A 15,790-nucleotide genomic window follows, 5' to 3' on the forward strand; every position below is an offset into this window, starting at 1 on the left:
TCGCGGCAAGCTCCAGTCACATGCTGTCATGTGACCGGAGCATGTGACCGGAGCTTGCCACAATGCCATTGTACTGTATTGCATTCTACTGGAGTGTGACGGATCCGGCAAAGCAGCGAAATGCCGGATGTGTGAAACTGGCTTTATTGAGATGCACTTGTAGTTGCCCTATCTAGGCATACAAATAAAGCAAATTAGATTCTTCCTGCTCCCTGCTCCCCTGTTAGACCCCCCCCACTTGACCCTAGTCATAACAGATGAAATAACCCTTTTGCTCCGGCTATATGTAAAACTCTGGAATAAAAACAACTTACACCTATATATAAAAACTTATTTCTTTATTAGAATAGTTATAATAGAAAAATCTTAAGACACATACTAAATGGATCATATGTTTGTCTTTCTCGATATTTTTATTAATCACCTTTATTTACAACATTGTCAATTGTAGTTTAGCTGAAAATTCATTGTGGAAAAACAATCTATAAAAGTAGTAATATAATAATGCAACCAGTCACTCCTTTCTTTTGTAATCATAAGTTAAAAATTTTCATAGTGATGCATAAAATAAGCTTGGTCTCTTTTGTTGAGTTTCCGGCAGGCATCTTCAACATTTTTAGTCATTCCAGGAGGACCACAGCTGAAGACCCCAATTTTCTTCACCTATGAGAAAAGTCATAAAATAAATGATGATATTTACATACTCTTACTCCACATACAACGTTTTACTCTTATTTGTATTTATTTTATTCACTAAGGCTGTGTGTGCCCACGATCCGGGTTCACAGCATTTTGGACACAGCGTGTTTTCACTACATCCAAAATGCTGCGTTGTACAGTATAAGCACAGTGAATAGGATTTCTAGAAATCCCAAGCCCACTGTGTTTGTTTTTCCCGCAGCATAAACTGACCTCTGGCGCGGCTTCCCGAGACGCAGCATGTCGATTTATTGCTGTGAAGCCGCGAGGGAGAACAGAGAGACCGCAGCGGCCCGAACCCTGATTATGGGCACAGGCAGCTGCGGTCTCCCGTGGAGAACACTCGTGGCCCTGCAGGACAAGACACTCTGCATCCAGGATGCAGTGTGTCCTGATCGTGTGCACATATCCTTAGATTGTGGAATTGTTCTAGGCAGTGCGAGTCCTGATTGCACAAGATAATGTACCATTGAGAACAATGAGATTTTACACTGCGTTAAAAATCATTTCATCCAATGAACAAATGTTTTGCTTTTTCATTGGATGATCGACAGCCTGTTGGCATAAAAAGATTATTGTGGAATGAGCGTTATTAAGCACCCCAATCTTTTAATGTAAATGCGCCTTTAGTCTGGCAAGAAATGGAACTTAAATTGGATTTGTTACTAGATCAGAAAAGTCAAAAGTGTCCAGTATATACTCTTATTGTATTCCTATTGCTCCCCTGAGTACGCCTTTTTTTATTTTTTATTTTTTTTAGCCCCTCATATGGTGCTACACATACAGTCATATGAAAAATTTTGGGCACCCCTATTAATGTTAACCTTTTTTCTTTATAACAATTTGGGTTTTTGCAACAGCTATTTCAGTTTCATATATCTAATTACTGATGGACTCAGTAATATTTCTGGATTGAAATGAGGTTTATTATACTAACAGAAAATGTGCAATCCGCATTTAAACAAAATTTGACCGTTGCAAAAGTATGGGCACCTCAATATAAAAGTGACATTTATATTTTGTAGATCCTCCTTTTGCAAAAATAACAGCCTCTAGTCGCTTCCTGTAGCTTTTAATGAGTTCCTGGATCCTGGATGAAGGTATATTTGACCATTCCTGTTTACAAAACAATTCCAGTTCAGTTAAGTTTGATGGTCGCCGAGCATGGACAGCACGCTTCAAATCATCCCACAGATGTTCAATGATATTCAGGTCTGGGGACTGGGATGGCCATTCCAGAACATTGTAATTGTTCCTCTGCATGAATGCCTGAGTAGATTTGGAGCGGTGTTTTAGATCATTGTCTTGCTGAAATATCCATCCCCTGCGTAATTTCAACTTCGTCACTGATTCTTGCACATTATTGTCAAGAATCTGCTGATACTGAGTTGAATCCATGCGACCCTCAACGTTAACAAGATTCCCAGTGCCGGCATTAGCCACACAGCCTCAAAGCATGATGGAACCTCCACCAAATTTTACTGTGGGTAGCAAGTGCTTTTCTTGGAATGCCGTGTTTTTTTTTGCCTCCATGCATAATGCCTTTTTGTATGACCAAACAACTCAATCTTTGTTTCATCAGTCCACAGGACCTTCATCCAAAATGTAACTGGCTTGTCCAAATGTGCTTTTGCATACCTCAGGCGACTCTGTTTGTGACGTGCTTGCAGAAACGGCTTCTTTCGCATCACTCTCCCATACAGCTCCTCCTTGTGCAACATGCGCTGTATTGTTGACAGATACACATTGACACCATCTGCAGCAAGATGATGCTGCAGGTCTTTGGAGGTGGTCTGTGGATTGTCCTTGACTGTTCTCACCATTCTTCTTTTCTGCCTTTCTGATATTTTTCTTGGCCTGCCACTTCTGGACTTAACAAGAACTGTACCTGTGTTCTTCCATTTCCTTACTATGTTCCTCACAGTGGAAACTAACAGTTTAAATCTCTGAGACAACTTTTTGTATCCTTCCCCTGAACAACTATGTTGAATAATCTTTTTTTTCAGATCATTTGAGAGTTGTTTTGAGGAGTCCATGATGCCACTCTTCATAGGAGATTCAAATAGGAGAACAACTTGCAAGTGGCCACCTTAAATACCTTTTCTCATGATTGGATACACCTGCCTATGAAGTTCAAAGCTCAATGAGGTTACAAAACCAATTTAGTGCTTTAGTAAGTCAGTAAAAAGTAGTTAGGATTGTTCAAATCAAGAAATTGATAAGGGTGCCCATACTTTTGCACCGGTCAAATTTTGTTTAAATGCAGATTGCACATTTTCTATATTAGTACAATAAACCTCATTTCAATCCAGAAATATTACTGAGTCCATCAGTTATTAGATATATGAAACTGAAATAGCTGTTGCAAAAACCCAAATTGTTATAAAGAAAAAAGGTTAACATTAATTGGGGTGCCCAAACTTTTTCATATGACTGTATATGTGCTCTCAAGCAGGCGTAGTTCCCTCTTCCTTGCGCATGTGCTGGGAGAGGCCAAAGAGTGCCGATGACCTGGAAGTAAGTCCTTTTCTCTGCGCTCAGAAGGACACAGTGAAGTATACCTACCCAGGAACCCGATTCGGGGACACTGTGTGGATAACATACAAACCGTCATCCACATAAAGCAAGCAGGAGGACTGCAATTGTGACAAAAGAGGAAGTATCGAAGCACAACCAGCAATGCCCATCAAATCTGATCGCATCATATGGGGGGTGATTAAATGTATTTTTTGTTCTATGCAGGGGGATTGGAAACATACAAGTTACTAGAAAACTGAAAAGAGGTTTTAAAGGTGGTGGCCGTACTTTATAATGGGAAAACCCGGTGACAGGTTGCCTTTAAAGAAATGTCAGAACATTCTCACCACAATCACATCTATGAAAACTAATAAAAAAAAAACCACTTTTGCTGTCCATAGCTACCAATCACAGAGCAGCTTTAATTTTGGATTGCTCTCTTGAAAACTGAAACTGTGCTGTGATTGGTTACAATGGGCATCTAAGACAACTTTTCTTTTTCACAGTTTAGCTATATCTGCCCATAGTGATATGTTTTGATAGACCTTTTGTTACAATAAGGGGTCATATTTTATCACTATTTGTGAAGCACTAGGGCTGGATTCACAAAACCTTTTGGCCACATGTTTGTGACTTCATCCGGTCACTCACCCGAAGCTCTAAAAAAACGGGATTCAGATGTATGCTCCAGTGTGGCCCTTTACTTGAAAGAAGCAGGCGGAGTTACTTTGTGATTTACCCTCATTTTTGGCAGTGTGCCCCTTTTTGAGTTGATCATTAGAGCACAGACGACCATGTTTTGCCTCAAAAAGGCTGGCACTGCCAAAAATGAGTTTATCTAGAGCATAAAGTGACTGTCTGCTTCAGTAAAGTCAATAACCCCATCAGCGGATAAGCCTGAATCCCATTTTTCCAGGGCTTAAGACAGAAGCCCCGACAGAGCCACTGACATGTGGCAAAAACATGATAGTCTATCAAGTCTTTTTATTCTGGAAGCAAATGTTTGTGTGAAATCACAGATTGAAACCTCTTTTGCTGATGGCACTTTATCATTAGTAACCATTAAACCGTACCTCAGGGTGGGCATCTTGTAAGGAATTCAAAAATCCCATGAAGGGCGGTCTCCCAAAATGTGTGACAGATCTTAGTCCAGTCATTAAGCTCTTATTTTGAACTTTCTGGAAGTGTCGCTCACAGATGTACTGCAAAATCAAGGGTGGCAAAATCTTATTACGTCCAAGTCAATCTATTGATTTAGAGAATTTTAAAAGAAAGTTGCTGAATATTACACAAATTAATATGATGTTAATATCTGCTGATACAATCATAAGCAGAGAAAAATTTTTTTTAAAGGGAAAGAAAGCAAAATAGTATGGCGACGTAGTGCAGACAGCCATGATTTAACGGCTCACATAAACAAATGTCATAAAGGAAATCTTATAAACAGTCGACTGTGAAATTGTAGCCAGGTATGTTTTTCTCTGAAACGTCAAAACAGTTTGAAAAGCTGTCCGGTTTCTCCTCACCTTACTCCAGTTGATTAGCAGGTGAAGGGAGTGACCTGTCAATTAACTGGGGCAAGGAGAAGCAAGCCAGGGGCTGCGCTGATCTACTCATTCATTCTGCCACAAAATGTACTAAAAATGGGATAAAATTCCAAGTGAGGTGAAATTGCGAAAATAATTGCAATTCCACAATGCTGTTTCTGGAGTTTAATTTACCATGTCCAATATATAGTAAAATTAACCCGCAATATGATTTTTCAGACCAGTACAAATATGTAAATAACAAACATATATAGGTTTATTTAGTTAAAGGGAACCTTTAAGGTGCAATATGCACCTAAAACCACGAGCAGTTCTGGGTATATATTGCTAATCCCTGCATAACCGTCCCTGTATACACTAGCATAGATAAAGAGATCTTTAGAAAAAGTATTTCTAAATATCTTATATCGTATGTTAATGAGCGAGGGCACTAGTCCCCTGGGTGTTAGTTACCCAGCCAGTCGCCCCCATTAGCATGTTAGCACGCCCCTGTGCTAATGAATATGCAGCATCAGAAGATGATCTCACTCACCTCTCTGCCGCCATCGCGTCCGACGCGGGATTTCAGCACAGTGCGCATGACCCCGGCATTTGGATCATGCGCACTACTTCAGTTTGAAGCCAGGACGCGTACACCCGACTTCATAGTGCGCATGACCCAAACTCCGGAATCATGCACACTGAGCCGAAATCCCCCATCAGACGCGATGGCAGCGGAGAGGTGAGTGAGATCATCCTGTGACGCTACTTATTCATTAGCATGTTAGCTCGTGGCTCTGGGTGCATATTGTACCTTACAGTTTCACTTTAAGTTGTGAAAAACAAACATAATTGTGTAACAAAAACAAAAAACTTTTGCTTTTGTTACCATTTTTTGAAACCTAAAACGTTCTCATTTTTCGGGATCTAGGGCTATGTGATGGTTTATATTTTGCACCCTGAGCTGATATTTATACTGATTTTTTGTAGATACAAAGTTTTTATCACCTCTTATTGCATTTCATTGTAATGTTGTGGTGATAAAAAAGCGTAATTCTGGCATTTTGATTTTTTTTCTCTTTACACCGTTTACCGATCATTTTAATTTATTTTATATTTTGATAGATTGGACAATTCTGAAAGTGGTGATACCAAATATGTGTATATTTAAGTTTTTTTGTAACTGTTTTATTTTTAATGGGACGAAAAGGGGATGATTTGAAGATTTGCATTTTTTAATTTTTAAATATTTTTTAAAACTTTTTTTTAATGTATTTATTTGTCCCCTTAGAACCATAACTGTGCTTTACAGAGCAGTACATCAGGACTGCACTGTAAAGAAGTAGTCACGATCTCCTATGAATGCCAGCTCGCAGCCAGCATTCACAGGGGAATCGTGATGATAGGCGATGACAGGCTCATCAGAAGACCTCCGGCTGTCATAACAACCCATTTGTGCCCTGCAGTCAAGTGATGGCTGGGGTAAAGTACACTCTCCCTGTCTACGCTTGTTAAAAGCCACTGTCAGTGATTGACAACACTTTTTAACTGCTTAACAACCGTGGGTGGATCTCAGATCCATCCACTGTAGGCTAAAGGCTCTTAATGGCTGATTAAATCAACTGGAAAGATGCTGGGAATGATGTGGGCTCAGCCCATCAAAAGCAGAGACATGGTCAATGATGTAAATATACATCATTTGTGAAAGGAGGGGAGTTCTCCAGTTCTTAAATTGCTATAATTAGTTTGATAGAATGAAAATAAGCAGGCTTGAACTTGACTTGCTTTTTTATCTGCTGTCATTCTCCTGCAATGAGAGATTTTATCTTTTATAGTGTGCAGCTGGTTTCCATGGAGTCCGGACTCTGAGTTAGGCCAATTGGGCTGGGAAGCTACATTCCAGAAGAAGGGTTAACTCTTACCATCCCTTTCAGTTCTCTCCAGCCCATTCATTTCCATACAGCAGTTATCACCTCCCTTCTCTCCCCCTCATCTTCTGTAGTGATTCTGTTATAAATCACCAGCCCAATACCTTTCTCACAATGTCTCCTAATCACATCTCTGCTATGCTGTCCCTGTGCTTTCCCTGTTTGGAAACTAAGGAGATTGCATAGCTCTAAACTACTAAAGAAGCAACCTGAGAATACCCATTGAAGTCAATCTGTAGTAATATAATGTTACTGCTACATAACATTAGTAAAGGATATCTGATATGTCTTACATACAAGTTCAATTCCATTGTATTTAGCTTGAGGAACAGAGAAGAAAAGATAGACCAACATATTTACCAGCATGGCTGTGCGGAAGTCAAACTTTTCACTAAGTTGTGTGATGTATATATGGACTGCCAGAAGGTTGTTGTTGTCGTTCTCTTCCACCTCTTTGATGATATCCGTCAGCCATTCAAACTGGCGCTGAGTGCGTGTTACCCAAATGAAATAAATCTGAAGGAAAACCAACAGTTATTTACATTTCAGCCCAGAATTATAAATATTCAGCCTTCAAAAGAATTATATTTATGTAATTTTGTCATAATCAGCATTGTTCTCCTATCTTATGTTTCCTTAGAATCTGTCTCTTCTTCAATCACTTTCCAACATACTTCATATACTCAGTAGCACTTTGTATCTGAATATAAGCAGATATCGGAGGGTGACTGGTACATGATGCTTTACATGCATAACCCAATTTATTATAAAGGATGACTGGACCACATATTGAAATTAAGTTTTTACCTCTTGTGCCACCCATAGTTCCTACTAGATTGTCAGCTTGTGAGCAGGACCTATTGGGTTTGGTAACTTATATATTACCTTCTAATGTCTGATATTGCTTGTACATGTAACTTCTGAATTATAAAATGCTGTGGAATATGTTGGCAGTATATAAATATAAATTATTGTTTGTATGTGAAAATTGTAGACACCATTGCAATCATCACAGCAGTGGATACACCGTAATCTATTGACATTTGCTACAATATTGGATGTCATGTGACGTTGAGCGTTTCAGCAAGTAACAACCAAGTTTCAAGCCAGTTTATCAGTTTGTACTTTTTATAACAAAGTAGTAAATTGGGGTCATTTGTTCTAAGGAACCCAACTCATCTCTGCATTTCACAGAAGGGTAGTTTTTATCGATAAACATTGCATAATGATTTGTTTGCACTATGATTGTTGTGAAGGAACTGAATATATGCTGCCTCTGTAGCTCTCAAAAAATGTATGTAATCAGCTTAGTGTCCAGGCACCCGTAAAATTATGAAAGTATTTTTCCTAAATGGAATTAGGCATTCCCATTCCCGTTTCATCCTCTGTATCCTGAAAATGTTGATGCAAAAGGTGTAACTGTCAGGGGATTGGGGACTTGAAGCCTGAAAATTTCACTCACCCTACTATTGCATTATCAGAAAATTGTAATTTTCTAATCATGGTAACCAACCTCATTCAAACTTACCCTCTGATGTAAACTTTCAATGAATTTCCAATCAAAAATACTCAATATATCAATTTCATTCTCAGATATAGCTTCCTTAGATCTTGGTTTGCCTTCAAGTAGCCAGAAGGAGCAATTGGGATTAAATTAACTCTCTGAGATTCTTGCTGAAACCCTTGTTAAGTTCTCAATTTACTCCCCACCACCTTGACTATCCATAAATAGAGATTAGCGGTTTCGTGAAGGTTTGGTTCGCTGACTACAAACAAGCCGAGCCTCCTCAGGCTTGAGCTTGACCCAAACCCCGGAGTAAGTAACTGATTGGCAGTTTGAGTCTCCACCCTCATACAGCCACCAATAAGCAGATCACTTCCAGGGGAGGGCAGGCAGACTATTTTAAACAATTTTTTGGGTTGCCTACGATATGTAATCATGCTGATGTTACCCCCAGTGCGAGCCGTTCAAACATTGCAAGCGGCTCGCACATGGCTGAGCACCAAGCACACCTGAGCACAGCGATGCTCTCATGAATGAAGTTTGTATATAAAGCATCTGAACCCTGAACCCGAAACTTGATTTTTTAAGTTGCTGTTCGGTTCGAAAATCAAACCTCAGATTCGCTCATTTCTATCCATAAACTTTATCTCATTGCATGGGGAATTCAGGTATCTGCTTTCCTACTCCGTCTTCATCTTGGCTCCTACTCCTTTAGGGTAAGTTCACACAGTGCGTTTTTCGCGGCGTTTTTGCGCAGTTTTCGGGTGCGTTTTTGCTCAGAAAACTGCATGACTTTGCTTCCCCAGCAAAGTCTATGAGTTTTCATTTTTGCTGTCTGCACACAGCGTTTTTTTTCAGCTGCGTTTTTGTGGTGCCACAAAAACGCAGCATGTCAATTATTCCCGCGTTTTTCACTGCGCTTTTCATCCATTGAGTGCAATGGGATGTTGAAAGACGCAATGAGAAACGCAAATAGCTGCGTTTTGGTGCGTTTTGGTGCGTTTCTAAGACCAAAAACGCAGCTATAAACGCAGGAGGTGGGTAGTAAAGTGACATGTACAGGAAGAGGATTCCTTCTGTCAGTAAACACAGAAGCGTGAATCCTCCCGGTACCGTCACCGCCGCGTCCACCTCCAGTCCTGTGCATGTATGCTGCCGTGCGGCGCCATGTCTGAGCGGGAGGTGGAAGCGGCTGCGAAAACAAAAGTTAACAGTAGAAAAAAAAAAAAAGTTATACTCACCTGTCTGCAGCCTCCCGGGTCCATGCCCGCTCCCATCTCCTCTCACGGTATCGCCGCTCCGGCTGTGTGCAGATGGCTGGGACACCTCCGATAGATGCAGGACCTGGCGATGGATCACCTGATGCAGTCACCTGACGCATCAGGTGATCGTAAGTATCGCGGTGACGCGGGCGCCCGGCCGGTTTAAGCTATCAGCGGATGCGTCAGGGGACTTCATCCCTGATTACCGGCAGCTGCTGCAGCGATCGGACAGGATCAGACTCCCGCCCCATCGCTCCAGGAGCTGTCGGTAATCAGCACATAAGTGAGTATTTTTTTTTGCACCGATGCATCTGCTGATTGTATAAACGGCTTTTATACAATCAGCTGATGTGTGATGTGCTTAAGCCCCTAGAACCTGACACGTCATCTGATCGCTTTGCCTTCCAGCAAACCGATCAGATGATATTGGATCCAGATTGGACGGCGTGGGACCCTTGACCCAGGATTACTGCGGAGGGGGGTTCTTTATTTCAATAAAGATGGAGTCACTAATTGTGTTGTGTTTTATTTCTAATAAAAATATTTTTCTGTGTGTTGTGTTTTTTTTTATCTTTACTAGAAATTCATGGTGGCCATGTCTAATATTGGCATGACACCATGAATTTCGGGCTTAGGGCCAGCTATACAGCTAGCCCTAACCCCATTATTACCCAGCGAGCCACCCGGCATCAGGGCAACTGGAAGAGTTGGATACAGCGCCAGAAGATGGCGCTTCTATGAAAGCGCAATTTTCTGGGGTGGTTGCGGGACTGCAATTCACAGCGGGGGTGCCCAGAAAGCATGGGCACCCTGCACTGTGGATTCCAATCCCCAGCTGCCTAGTTGTACCCGGCTGGACTCAAAAATTGGGCGAAGCTCACGTCATTTTTTTTTTTTAAATTATTTCATGAAATTCATGAAACAATTAAAAAAAAAAGGGCTTCCCTATATTTTTGGTTCCCAGCCGGGTACAAATAGGCAGCTGGGGGTTGGAGGCAGCCCGTACCTGCCTGCTGTACCCGGCTAGCGTACAAAAATATGGCGAAGCCCACGTCATTTTTTTTGTTTGGGGGGGGCAAAGAAATCCTGCATACAGTCCTGGAAGGAGGATGCTGAGCCTTGTAGTTCGACAGCTGCTGTCTGCTCTCCTGCATACACTATTGGATGGAGGATGCTGAGCCTTGTAGTTCGACAGCTGCTGTCTGCTCTCCTGCATACACGATTGGATGGAGGATGCTGAGCCTTGTTGGTCTGCTCCCCCTGACTCTCCCTCAAGCATACAGTCCTGGATGGAGCATGCTGAGCCTTGTAGTTCTGCAGCTGCTGTCTGCTCTCCTGCATACACTATTGGATGGAGTATGCTGAGCCTTATAGTTCTGCAGCTGTCTGCTCTTCTGCATACACTGGTGGAGAATGAAGAACACATTGAAGAAGGAAATGACATCAGACCTTTTTTTTTTGTTCACTGATAAAAAACGCATAAAGACGCAGTGAGCAAAAACGCAGCAAAACGCAGCAAAAAAAAAACGCACCAAATTGCGGCAAAACGCGTGCGTTTTTTTACGCGTTTTTTTGACACGGGTGCGTTTTTGTGTGTTTTTTGCCGCAAAAAACGCACAAAAACGCAGCGTCAAAAAAACGCAGTGTATGAACCTAGCCTTACCCTTCTCTCTTATCTGCTTGGTGGAGCTGTTCTTCAATTCATCTTAGTCAGTCTATATTGCTATGTATCCTTACTAGATAATTCCGTCTGGTAGGATCATCAAGGAGTGATATGTTTGTTTCTCATTTAGTATGCCCTTTGTCACTATTTGATTGCTTTATTGCTTACATTCATGCAATTCCTCTGAACTACTGTGAGTTTAATCTCTTTTCAATAAAAAGAGAATTTGAAAAACAAAAGTATTGTCCATAGCGAATAGCCCTTTAAAATACAAGACTAGGCTTAAGGTCCAGTCACACTAAGCAACTTACCAGCGATCCCAACAACGATAGGGATCGCTGGTAAGTTGCTAGGAGGTTGCTGGTGAGATGTCACACTGCGACGCTCCAGCGATCCTACCAGCAACCTGACCTGGCAGGGATCGCTGGAGCGTCGCTACACGAGTTGCTGGTGAGCTCACCAGCAACCAGTGTCCAGCCCCCAGTGCCGCGTGGAAGATGCTGCGCTTGGTAACTAAGGTAAATATCGGGTAACCAACCCGATATTTACTTTGGTTACCAGCGCACCTAGCTACACGTGCAGAGAGCAGGGAGCAGCGCACACTGAGCGCTGGCTCCCTGCTCTCCTAGTTACAGCACACATCGGGTTAATTACCCGATGTGTGCTGCAGCTAAATGTGCACAGAGCAGGGAGCAGCGCACAATGCTTAGCGCTGGCTCCCTGCTCTCCTAGTTACAGCACACATGGGGTTAATTAACCCGATGTGTCCTGCAGCTACATGTGCACAGAGCAGGAGCCGGCACTGACAGTGAGAGCGGCGGAGGCTGGTAACAAAGGTAAATATCGGGTAACCAAGGACAGGGCTTCTTGGTTACCCGATGTTTACATTGGTTACCAGCCTCCGCAGAAGCCGGCTCCTGCTGCCTGCACATTTAATTGTTGCTGTCTCGCTGTCACACACAGCGATCTGTGCTTCACAGCGGGGGAGCAACAACTAAAAAATTGCCCAGGACATTCAGCAACAACCAACGACCTCACAGCAGGGGCCAGGTTGTTGCTGGATGTCACACACAGCAACATCGCTAGCAACGTCACAAAAGTTGTTCGTTAGCAGCGATGTTGCTAGCGATGTTGCTTAGTGTGACGGGGCCTTTATAGACTTTTTTCATTAACGAGTAACCTTTGGATGCCTAAGGATGTCATCAAGAAATATTTTGTTTTTATGTTTTAGTGGAATCCAATTTTATACAACTCGATGTAATTGACCCCCATGAAAATTGTTTACTTATCTTTTTACTCATATTTTATGTTTTGTTTTTTTGTTTTTTTTTACAAAAATGCCATGATTTCCAAGTTATACACATAACTTGAAGGAATAAATTAAGTGTATCAAGATACACTTGCTATGTTTGTGTCTAGACCTAGAAAATTATAATATACAAATTTATTTAAAACTTTTTCGGAAATATGTCAAACTTATAAATAAAATGGAAAATAAAGAATAATGATATACTCATACTTTCTTGCATTGTATCCGTGCGTTTACTGATGATTTGAAGACTAAGTCTTTAAGAATTGAGGCAAATGGCGTAACTCCGATTCCTCCACCAACTAAGACTGAGACTTCAAACTTGTTCCACTCCTGGTGTCCTTCTCCAAATGGCCCATCCAGAAATAGCTAAATAAAAGACAAAATATGAAGAGTAAAAATAGCTTTAAAAGTAGAAAAAAAAATTGCTCTATATATACAATGTACAGTCATGGCCAAAAGTTTTGAGAATGACACCAAAATTATATTTTCACATGATCTGTTGCCCTCTGGTTTTTAATTGTGTTTGTCTGATGTTTACATCACATACAGAAATATAATTGCAATCATATTATGAGTACCAAAAGGTTATATTGACAGAATGAGTTAATGCAGCAAGTCAATATTTGCAGTGTTGACCCTTCTTCAGGACCTCTGCAATTCTCCCTGGCATGCTCTCAATCAACTTCTGGATCAAATCCTGACAGATAGCTGTCCCTTCTTGCATAAGCAATGCTTGCATTTTGCCAGAATTTTTTGTTTTGTTTTTGTTTGTCCACCCGTCTCTTGATGATTGCCCACAAGTTCTCAATGGGATTAAGATCTGGGGAGTTTCCAGGCCATGGACCCAAAATCTCTATGTTTTGTTCCATGAGCCATTTAGTGATCACCTTTGCTTTATGGCAAGGTGCTCCATCATGCTGGAAAAGGCATTGTTGGGCGCCAAACTGCTCTTGGACAGTTGGGAGAAGTTACTCTTGGAGGACATTCTGGTACCATTCTTTATTCATGGCTGTGTTTTTAGGCAAGACTGTGAGTGAGCCAATTCCCTTGGCTGAGAAGCAACCCCACACATGCATCGTTTCAGGATGCTTAACAGTTGGCATGAGACAAGACTGGTGGTAGCGCTTACCTCTTCTTCTCCTAATAAGCTGTTTTCCAGATGTCCCAAACAATCGAAAAGGGGATTCATCTGAGAAAATGACTTTACCCCAGTCCTCAGCAGTCCACTCCCTGTACCTTTTGCGGAATATCAGTCGGTCCCTGATGGTTTTTCTGGAGAGAAGTGTCTTCTTTGCTGCCCTCCTTGAAACCAGGCCTTGCTCAAGCAGTCTCCGCCTCACAGTGCATGCAGAAGCACTCACACCAGCCGGCTGCCATTGCTTAGCTAGCTCGGCACTGCTGGTAGTCTGATCCCGCAGCTGAAACAGTTTTAAGATATGGTCCTGGCGTTTCTTGGTCCTTCTTGGGCGCCCAGGAGCCTTTTTGGCAACAATGGAAGCTCTCTCCTTGAAGTTCTTGATGATGTGATAGATTGTTGACTGAGGTGCAATCTTTGTAGCTGCGATACTGTTCCCTGTTAGGCGATTTTTGTGCAGAGAAATGATGGCTGCACGTGTTTCTTTAGAGATAACCATGGTTAACTGAAGAGAAACAATGATACCAAGCACCAGCCTCCTTTTAAAGTGTCCAGTGGTGTCATTCTTACTTAATCATGACTGATTGATCGCCAGCCCTGTCCTCATCAACACCCACACCTGTGTTAATGGAACAATCACTAAACAATGTTAGCTGCTCCTTTTAAGGCAGGAATGCAATGATGTTCAAATGTGTTTTGGGGGTTAAAGTTCATTTTTTTTAGCCAATATTGACTTTGCAAGTAATTGCTGTTAAGCTGATCACTCTTTATGATATTCTGGAGTATATGCAAATTGCCATTAGAAAAACTTAAGCAGTAGACTTTGTAAAAATTAATATTTGTAGCATTCTCAAACTTTTGGCCATGACTGTATTCAAATATTGTAATTGGTTATTTGGCTTTTAAAATGCATGCAGGGATCCATCATTGGTGTTTCCATCTTCTGAGATCCACATTAATATGACATTCTGACATTTATGATACTTCAACAAAAAGTCTAATACTAAATCTGAACATTTTGTTAGCCAAAACTAGAAGAAATACAGAAAGTTTCGTATACCTTTGGGAACTTCATTCCTGTTGTGCTGGGAGATGAACAAAGCTGTCTTAGGCTTGTTGTCCATGGCCCTACTGCTCTTATATGTAAGCTTAACCCCTTAACGACCGCGGGCCGTAAAATTACGTCCTAAATGACATAATCTTACTGCCCGCGGTCCTCCGGCGGCAGCATGCCGCGATCGGCACACATCTCAGCGGATTTTCACAGCTGAGATGTGTGCCTGCTAGGCACGAGCAGAATCGTTATCTGCTCGTGCCGATTAACCCCTTATAATGGCGCTGTCAATACATGACAGCGCCATTATAAGCGCAATCGCGGTAAAGTTTTACTTACCGCCGAAACCGGAAGTCACGTGACGCGATCACGTGACTCCCGATAGTTGCCATGGTAGTACAGGGTCATGTGATGACTCCTGTACTACACATGAATTGGTTTCACTTTCGCTGTGCCCGGAGCACAGCAAAAGAGAAAGACAGCGTATCTGCTGTTTACAGCCTTCCAGCTGTGATCAGCAGATACTGCAGAGCGATCGGAATGCTGATCGCAATAGCCCCCTAGGGGGACTAGTAAAATAAAAAAAAAAAGTAAAAAAATAAGTTTTAAAAAATTAAAAAAAAACAAAAAAACCTAAAAGTTCAAATCACCCCCCATTCGCCCCATTAAAAATTAAAGGGTTAAAAAAATAAAAAATATACACACATTTGGTATCGCCGCATTCAGAAACGCCCGATCTATCAAAATATAAAATCAATTAATCTGATCAGTAAACGGCGTAGCGGCAAAAAAATTCCAAACGCCAAAACGACGTTTTTTTGTCGCCACAACTTTTGCGCAAAATGCAATAAGAGGCGATCAAAACGTAGCATCTGCGCAAAAATGGTACCGTTAAAAACGTCAGCTCGAGACGGAAAAAATAAGCCGTCATTGAGCCTAAGATCCCGAAAAATGAGAACGCTACGGGTCACGGAATATGGCGTAAAACGTGCGCCACTTTTTTCGGACAAACTTCTGATTTTTTTTTAACCCCTTATATAAAAGTAAACCTATACATGTTTGGTGTCTACGAACTCGCACTGACCTGAGGCATCACACCCACACATCAGTTTTACCATATAGTGAACACAGTGAATAAAATATCTCAAAAACCATAGTGCTATCGCACTTTTTTTGCAATTTTTCAGCAT

General features: G+C 41.5%; 1 protein-coding gene across 1 annotated transcript in view; it reads right to left on the reverse strand.

Moving 5' to 3' along the window:
• Positions 1–390: 390 nt before the first annotated feature.
• LOC142301686 (dual oxidase 1-like) overlaps positions 391–15,790 on the reverse strand; it is a 92,531-nt gene continuing 77,131 nt past the window's right edge. Inside the window, exons 30-34 of the mRNA XM_075342709.1 lie at positions 14,607–14,700; positions 12,619–12,777; positions 7,031–7,186; positions 4,290–4,418; positions 391–663 (exon numbers count right to left, since the gene is read on the reverse strand). Coding sequence (XP_075198824.1) covers positions 541–663; positions 4,290–4,418; positions 7,031–7,186; positions 12,619–12,777; positions 14,607–14,700 — 661 coding nt within the window. The 3' untranslated portion in view covers positions 391–540. The remainder of the gene's footprint in view (positions 664–4,289; positions 4,419–7,030; positions 7,187–12,618; positions 12,778–14,606; positions 14,701–15,790) is intronic.

This window comes from Anomaloglossus baeobatrachus, chromosome 4 (assembly GCF_048569485.1).
Source record: "Anomaloglossus baeobatrachus isolate aAnoBae1 chromosome 4, aAnoBae1.hap1, whole genome shotgun sequence".
NCBI lineage: Eukaryota > Metazoa > Chordata > Amphibia > Anura > Aromobatidae > Anomaloglossus > Anomaloglossus baeobatrachus.